At 37.0% G+C, this 9317-nt stretch overlaps 1 protein-coding gene across 1 annotated transcript; it reads left to right on the top strand.

The window, feature by feature from the left end:
• The first annotated feature begins 1460 nt into the window (after positions 1-1460).
• LOC137730553 (protein JINGUBANG-like) lies at positions 1461-2801 on the top strand. Its single transcript, XM_068469535.1, has one exon. The coding sequence runs from the start codon at positions 1485-1487 to the stop codon at positions 2799-2801; it is 1317 nt and encodes a 438-aa protein (XP_068325636.1). The 5' UTR covers positions 1461-1484.
• Positions 2802-9317: the final 6516 nt, after the last annotated feature.

The raw sequence follows: 9317 nt of genomic DNA on the forward strand, positions 1-9317 counted from the left end.
TGACTATTATTTTGCCTTGTGGATTTCTTTTGTATTTAGGTTTGGCAGGACTTTGGCAAAGTAGGATTCTTCTCTTTCTTATTCTCCTTTTCTCCTCTCACGCTTACCATTTTGTCTTCCTCTTTTCAAAAAAATTAATATAAAATACTAACGTGACTTAATCTTAACTATTCAAATATGAGAAAATGAAATGAGAGAGAATTATACTCCAACTTTGGCAAGGGAAGAAAAGACCAGTGGAATCCGTACAAAAAACACTGAAATGATAATGATTCTGTTTTGGGCCTGGACAACACTGGGCCTTTATCTTTGCTGCTATCTGGGGGTTAAAGGTAAAAGGGTGTCTGAATTTGTTCCATTGCCTTGTGATTAGACGAAGATCAAAACCAAAACCTAAAGGAATGCTTGAACTTGATCGAAAAGACAAGTTGGGTTTCTTCACAATATCTTGTGAAGGAGAGGGAGATGATGAGGAATTAGGGCTTTTCTTATTATCAAATTTGTTATACCATATATGTACCACATCTCTAATAGAAACAGAATTTACATGCGTTGGTGGGCTATATCTCTACTAGAGAGTAGTACAAATGTGTTATTAAAAATGTTATAAGTGTAGTATTACTCTTTTACAAAAATAGAAGACTTGACAAAGTTAAACTCATGGTAACTCAGAAGAAGCATTTCACAAGGAGAATGTAGGTAGAGGTTGGGCAGAGGCATGTTTGCTACCGCGTATCTGAACTCAGATTAGTCAACCTTTTTAGTTTTAGATGAGTAAACAACGAGCTATATGAGTGCATAGATCAATCGTGCGTGTGAAAGCGTGTGAACTTCTGTAGTCGTCTTTTCTTGTTTATTTGGTAAAACAGAATTTGAGAGGATCGTACGGATCAGCTAAAAAATCTTCACTAATTATTAGGCCCAGCCAATTGATGATCGGACAGCTCTTTGCCACCTAAAAGCTTGCAATCCATTGGGGTAAAAAAGGTCGAGGGAACGAATGATTTAAGTCCAAATATTCAACTTGCATTCTACACAAAAGAAGGTACTTGCACATCCTCGATCGTCCAATAAGCATACTGAGAATATAGTAAAATTGCTGCAATAGGCCTGTAAAAAAGGGCCGATCGAGGCCACTTGTTATAAGCTTGTCTTCTTTTCTACGTTCTGAGAAATTTTTAATTGTAAAGAAAACACAAATAGTACACCACGTGTTTAATAGAATTGGTGGGAAATTTTATTTTTTAAGTTATTAATTTTTTAACATATATATTTCACTATTTATATAATTATACGTGATGTATCACCCGTATACTGATGACGTTGAAAAATCTTTGCTGTAAAAAGGACCGATCGAGGCCAATTGTTATAAGCTTGTCTTCTTTTGTAGTCTTCCCCTCTATAAAAAGTAAACTCCATAAAATTCCAACAACTCATTTAGTTCTAGGCTTCTAGCTGCATTCTCGCTATTCCTTTTAAATAATATGGGACTTGTTCCATGTCCCTTGCCCTGTCACACAAGCACAGAAAGTAATGAAGAATCTTCAGCCTCCAACTCCACCTCCAGTCTTCTCTCTGAGTCTTCAACCTTCTCCTCTCTATCCTCCCAGCCAAGTCTCCCTTCTGTTCCTTCTCTCACCCCATCAAAATCCAACCAATTAGTAGTACTACGATCCCCAAGTGTTCTTCACTGCTGCATAGCCACCCTCCAATCCCAGTCCTACATCTGTACCCTAGCCCTATCTGGAAACTTCCTATACAGTGGCTCATCCGACGGTCAGATTACTGCATGGAGTAGTACCCTATCACGCCCTTCAAATCCACAATACAACAAGGTGGTAGCCACCGTCGCCACTCCCAGCACCGTCAAGTTTCTGGTGGTTGTTGGAAGTGGGGACAACCACAACAAGCTCTTATTCAGTGCTCACCAAGACCATAAAATCCGAGTCTGGAAAACTAACACGACCGACACGTATGAAAAGCTAAAATGTATAGCCACACTCCCAACTCTAAAAGACCGTGTCACAAGATTCTTACGTTCCAAGAACTACGTGCAAATCCGGCTCCACAAGAACGGCACCTGGGAGCATCACATCGACACCGTCTCCGCTCTAGCGATATCCAATGACGGGTCGTTTCTCTACTCCGCTTCATGGGACCGGGCGCTCAAAATTTGGCGGATTTCCGACTTTAAATGCTTGGACTCGGTTAGTAACGCCCACGACGACGCCATCAACGCCGTAATTTTGTCAAGTGACGGAGCTTTTGTGTACACTGGCTCGGCGGATAAGAAGATAAAGGTGTGGACGTGGAGGAAAGACAAGTCAATATCCGTAAAGCTTGTTGGAACCCTAGAGAAGCACAAGTCGGCCGTGAATGCCTTGGCTTTTAGCACCGACGGGTCCGTGCTGTACTCTGGTGCCTGCGACCGGTCGGTTTTGGTTTGGGAAAGAGATGGTGGTGCGGACGGCGGCGGTGGGGACATGGTGGTGGTGGGTGCGTTGAGGGGACACACAAAGGCGGTGTTGTGTTTGGCGGTGGCGGCGGATGTGGTGTGCAGTGGATCTGCTGATTATAGTGTTAGGGTTTGGAGGAGATTATCGTCAGGGCCAGTTGGCGGTGATCTAAATAGGAGTTATTGCTGTCTGGCTGTGTTGGAAGGTCACAAGCGGCCGGTGAAGTGTTTGACTGCAGCTCTTGATAATAGTGATTCCGATCATTCTGGTGATTCTTATTTTGTTTATAGTGGCAGCTTGGATTGTGATATTAAGGTCTGGCAAATTCGGGTTCCCTTTTCATAATTTGGTTGGACTTTACATACAATATTGGTAATGTTAGGAATACAATCTATTTAAATTATATTTTATAAATTATATGACGTGATTGTTGATGATTATATAATTACTTGAGAATTTTCATATAACATATTCGAGTGAAAACACATGTCATGTACATAGCTTTCTAAAACTGTACAAAATGAGAAAATAAAACAAGTATTATAAAGTTTGTGTGTGCCATTAACATATCCGGCATATTGTTGTTTCAGTGTAGACTCATAGTTACTAATCACATTATTGATCACTTTTCTAAACAAATGAAGTACTTGAAATTAGGTTGAAATTCTTTGAACCTAATTTTTAATAAGTTGTCAAGTATTCCTTTTCTTTGTTGTGAAGATTCTGGGGATGGAATTTTGGGAGACAAGGTGATAATCCCATTTAATCAATTGATAATATTCCTCTTTATGATGTTTGTTACTTTATTTTACCCATTACTTTAAGAAACATGCCAAACACCCATTTCCTCATTTTGTTGAAACATCCCATCAGTTGTCGTGCTCATGTAAAGCTAGCATGCTACTGCGCCCAAGCCCATATGTAATTTCTTCTATTCGAAGCTTTTAAATTTTAATTACATGAAGAAAGCTAATTAAGAGTTTTTAAATACTTCAATATTTGATAAAAGTAAAATCACCACTTTCAAGTTTCCACCTAACCTTCGATTCAACTTGGCTAAGTACGTGTGTGAATATGATCTCTCATATTTAAAATATATTTTGTAAGAATGATGCTATTTATATACTTATTTTTACTTTTCATATAAACTTCTTGTTAATTTTTATTATTTAATATTCTTCATTTCATTTAATCTGACAATCGAAAATTGAATGCGTGAGTTAAAAGAAATGCAGAGATAACACCATACTTTTTCAAATGAAGAAGCCAACAGTTTGATTAATTGTTTGAGAGTGGATGGAGAAACTACACTTGACTTGACATGAGAGCAATTCCACCCCTAAGACTTTACGCTAGCACCCAGCTCATTTATCCACTCAAGTGAACAGTAATAGACCCCAATAAACAGTAATAGACCAAAGCATCTCCATCCCTAAAAAAAAATAGCCCAGTTCATTTTATTAAAATATTATTATTTTTTATTATAAAATAATAAATAATAATAATTTTATTTTTAATTTCTGAATTTATAAAAACTAAAATAAATTTTTTATTTTCCCCTTCCCATCACCGCCATTCCCGTCGAGCAAAAGCAAGCCCATCATCCAGTACTCAATACTATGCTGCCTCTTGAGCCCGAAGTTCTTTGGCCACGAAGGCCAAGTTTGGGTGGTGATGGAAGTCTAGTCGGTGCTCCGACTGTTGACGTTGAAGCGGCGCGGGAGATTGTACATGTAGACTTTAAGAGGCGGGGAGGTGGTGGCGCAAAGGGACCAGACAAAGTGGTGGTGATGAGGGGATGAATGGGAGGAAGTAGGATCGGATGTCGACGGTGCCGATGAAGATTGAGTAGGTGAGGAGGAGGAGGAAGGTGAAGATGAGGGCGAAGGTGGCTTTTCCGTACATTTTGTGAGATCTGGTATTGGGCAACCTGCAGCGGAAAAAAAAAAAAAAAAAAAGGTGGCTGATGTCACGCTGGCGTCAGATGGCCCGGTCCCAAGGTCAGTCAAAAATGGGCTGGTCTGGAGACTGGCACGGGCTGGGTGCCAGGCAAATTTGTGGGCTGGAGTGGATTGACACAGTCCCAATTTGTTTTTTTTACTGGGTGCTGGGCTATTCCACCTCCGGTGGAAATGCTCTGATATCCCAATCAAACTCGTTGAAAAATAAAATAATAGTAAAAAAGATAAGTAATATCAATTGCACAAGTGATGCTTTGTCCGTGTCAAATGTGCGTAGTGCATAACAAAGTTCCCTAAACCTTGACATTAACCTAATTCTTAACTTACTACAGATTAATCCTCTGTATATTGTCATTCAGTACTATAGTCTGGTGATATTCTTCTTCACTTAGAAGTGAGAGGTCTTAGGTTTGAATCTCGTGGATAGCGAATTCGATTCCAAATTAGGTTGCCAATTATGTGGCTTAGGCGAACTTCTTCTCTCCTTAGTGTAAAAATATTGATGTTAAAAAAAAAAAAAAATCCTCTGTATATTAAATTTAAGTAAGTGCAGTGTGGTGCCATATAGTTTATGTTCACTAGGCTCAATTATTTTGTTTGTTTTTGTCTGAATAATTGGTTGATGAGCTAAGAGTGCACATAATGCATGCGCATTGCACACAAGTTAACTTTTTAAGGTTTATAAATAGAAAATTCATTCCGCACTCTCATTTTTTTTCTAAAACTTCTTTTTTATATCTACGGTAAAGTGCGAAGGAGAAAACGAGGGTGAGAATATTTCCCTTGAGGAAGTGTTTTGGGCGAGTTCATTGCTACATGCCTTGTCCTGTGACCCCAAACTTTTGGGCTATGTTTTCGGCCTTGTTTGAGAAGACGTTTCGAGAAAGCCGACAAGGAAGAAAGAAAGAAGTAAGGTGGGAAGTCAACAAGTGGTTTGACATTTTACTCCTGGTGGTTTTTGGTTCCTAGCTGCTTCCTAGTCCCACTTCCTACGTTATCATCTCTACCACACAACAATTATTTTCGAACTTTAACCCAACATTCTCATTGCTCCGCAACTTCCTCTCTTTTGTCCTAAAAATTGAGATGAGGAATCAGATTAGTTACTCCCCACCTCCAAATCTACCAAGAAAAATTATCTGAGAAGCAAAACAAAGTGTTGAAAATATTAGTGTTTTGTGGTTGTTTAATTATTGGAGTTTTTTGTAAGTTAGGATTTGGGTCTTATCTATTCGAATTACGGTATTTTAGACTTTGTTCTTTATAAATGTAACTTATTAATATCAATAACAAATCATTTTATAGTTTCTGTTTAATAAAATAATGTTCATAGTTTATCTTTTGTTTGTTCGTAGTACTTTGGTTTTCAACTCAAAGTAAAACGACAAAAAAGATGAATTCCTTCGCGCTGACGTGATCTTACATAAGAGATAATAGTTGTGAGAAGAGTTAAACTAGTAGAGCTCCCTAGTTCGCTAGGAAAACTATTGTATGTGTCTAATCTCTATAGTTCGCCAGGAAAGTGAGCTCAATCTTGTAGTTGTTCTTATCAAGAAGTCAATGTGCAAACATGGGTTTAGCTAATTAAGTCGGCAAGAGTAATGTGTTTCTCACTTTACACTCAAGTTTTAATTGCTTTTGAAGTTGACAGAATATGAGAATAAAGAAAGAATTAGCTATAGGGTTGGGGTAAATTTGTTGTGGAGCCCAACATGGTGGCTGCCGGGTCTATATGCAGTATACCACTCCATGGCTCCCCCAAATTTGATTCCGAAGAGTGTGACTTTTTGGGTTGCCCCAGGAAATGGAATCATAATCATAGCCGTGACAAATTCAAATTTGTTGTGGAGCCCAACATGATGATTACCTTCTTCTAGCTATGAAGGATTTTAAGTTCAGCAACAAGTTATGTGCTATAATCTATATGAAGAATCCGATTAGCCAAAAATCTTGGACATTCTTGTTATTATCATTTTAGCGGAAGTTCATAAATCTGCGGACTTTACTCAAATGTGATTAATTGCATCGTAGAAGCTAATTAACCCTTGAACCAAATGTTCTGCTTAATTAAGTTTCCCCCTTCAACTTTGTAGAAGTTCGTGGCTAGCAAGCAGAAAGAAAAAGTACTTAAGCACTTAAGTATCTGGTCGCTTTTTATCGACGATATGACAGAAGCACTGGCCTCAACCAAGTGTTGAAGGAAGGCAGCTGAAAGAAAGTGGAAAAAAGTTGAGTCCATTAAAAAGTAGTGAATTTAGGTTCAAACATAAATTAAATTACTCCCCCTAATAATTCATATAATTTACGTGTAAAAATAACATTTTCTACATAATTAATTCGTTATAATAACATTTTCACTCGAAAATAAAAAGTGAATTTTATTAATACATTCACAACAATTTCGTTAGGCATCACAATCTTAAATATCCATCAATTTCTTAATCATCTTCAGCTTCCTATGTTCCTAACCATAATCATTCAGTTTTGTAATTATTATTAAAGGGAAAACTGATGAAAATTGTTTGAAAATTTTGAATTTTAACGAAAATAACAAAATAAAGGGTAAAGTGAATAGTATCATAATTGACTTTTTAGTGTAAAAATATGGTTTTTCGTTAAAGTGAACAGTACCACAAGCTTTTCGTTAAAGTTCCCTATTATTTTCTGGTCAATAAATAGTTACAAAAGTGAATGATTATGGTTACGAACATAGGGGATAAAACAGATAATTAAGCAATTGCAAGGAGGATAATTAAGCAGTTTTGTAATTACTTTCACCGCAATCAACATCTCATGATTGGGGCAAAGACGACAGTTAATATATTAGATAAGACCCAGTGATTCAATCATTTTATCTGCCTTTTAACTAGTCCCTTTCATTTCTGTAATTCTACCTTCATTACAGATGAAACTTTGTTTTCTAACAGAACTTATACAACGTAGATATACTGAATCGAATTGACATTGGAATGCAATAATTTGTAGCAGGCATCTATTAATTAAAAGGCTATATATAATTAAGTAATTAAGACCACGTTGACAAACCATTTCGTTTTTCTTTTTCAGTTTTTTATTTTTGTGAGCTTTGCTTGAAATATTAAAGAAGTATATGAGAGAAATGATAATGGTGGCAAGAGGAGCAAAATAAAGAAGAATGAATGGAAAAAAAAAATTGTTGAAAGTGATAATAAAAAACCTAACATCGTTTTTTGTTTTTTGTTTTTATTTTGTGTATCAATCTTTACGACTTATACATTTGCTTTGCATCTCTCCTATCATCCATCATATACTCTTCTACATCTAATATGTTTTACCCTCTACGTCTAACAAAAAATTAAAAACTAAAACTAAACGAACCTTAAATGTCTAAGGTTGTAAACCCTTTGAAATTTAAACAAGTTGTGAGATGAGGTGTATTGTATAATTATTTTCCTTGACAAGTACATGTCTCCAACTATTAACTCTTGAAAGGGGAAAATATTTACCAACAAGAAAAATGAGATATGTTTCAATAGTTTTAACAGAAAAGAGGTAAAAGATTGTAAAGGTAAAAACACAAGCTATAAAATATTTCTTCCGTGCCCTCCTCTCTCTCTCTCTCTCTCTCTCTGTGTACAGTAAAAAACACCGCCTCTCTTTTAGACTTTTAGCTGGTAGAAGTACAACAAAGGCTTATTAGGTCAAAAGCTTTCTGGGGTTTCGGAGAGAGAAAGTAGACAGTGTGGTGGTATAGCATTGTGATAATTATCTATCCATGTGGAACAAGTAATATTAGCCATCTTCTCTCTTTAAATCTCTTCACTCCCTTCAACGCAAATAAACACAATAACCACGTATAGTAGTCTGCAGCAATAATCATCATGTCTTCTTCTCCCCTCTTCCTCTCATCATTAACCCCTCCTCACTCTCATCATCATCACCAGTGCTCCTCAAACTACCCACCAAGACCGCCCTCCACCTCCACCTCCACTCAAAGAAAGCGAAAGAAGAAAGCCAGAGAGAGGTCAGACGACTACTAGCTTGAGAAGATATATGGATTCACTCAAGAAGAAGAAACCCTAGCTAGCTAGGGTACTCTCTCCTTATCTTCTTCTTGGATCGATATAGACTAGCAGCAGATTTTGATGTTAGTTTCTTTCTTCTCTTGAGGTCTCTTGGGGAATTGAAGCGTTGTGGTCCGATTGTTTGCTAGATCAAGCAAATCTCTACGCAAGGTTGAAAGCTTTCGTCTCTATACGGACGATGAATTGCTTTTAATTTGCTGGTATCTTAATTGAATTTGTAAGGGTTTCAGTCAGACACATAGCTAGTAAATATATATATGTTTTGAGCTTAAAAGTTTGGTCGATTGAATAACTAATATACCATGTATGTGTTCGTGTTTTGTGCTTGTGCTGTAAAAGATTGTATGCGTTCTCTCTCTCGATCTCTTCCTACAAATGAATATTGTGATTCTATGAGCCTCTGGTTGTTATTTGTCAAGACTCTATGTGTTTGTGTTTGTGTTGTGTGCTTGTGCTGTAAAAGATTGTATGCGTTCTCTCTCTCGATCCCTTCCTACAAATAAATATTGTGATTCTATGAGCCTATGGTTCTTATTTGTCAAGACTCTATATTAATGGTACATTTTCTACTTAAAGGATGAAGCTCTGAAATTCCATATGCATGTATGAGTGCTTAAATGAGTAGCTGAATTAATTTTTCCAGGCGTACTTATTTCCATACCTGTTGGATGCTAATGGATTCAATTTTCGAGAGAGCTGTATCGATCGTATGCCTGCACATCCATCGAGTGATCATATAAGACAGATCTGCAATATATTAATTATCGTTAGGGTTTGTTAATTATTCTTCATTTTGAGGCCTCAACATATCTTATTTGAATTTTGTGTCTGACCTA

The sequence above is a fragment of the Pyrus communis genome, chromosome 4 (genome assembly GCF_963583255.1).
Source record: "Pyrus communis chromosome 4, drPyrComm1.1, whole genome shotgun sequence".
NCBI lineage: Eukaryota > Viridiplantae > Streptophyta > Magnoliopsida > Rosales > Rosaceae > Pyrus > Pyrus communis.

What these genes read in the sequence shown, in the direction of transcription:
- LOC137730553 (XM_068469535.1), top strand. Translation starts at nt 1,485, where the DNA reads ATGGGACTTGTTCCATGTCCCTTGCCCTGTCACACAAGCACAGAAAGT.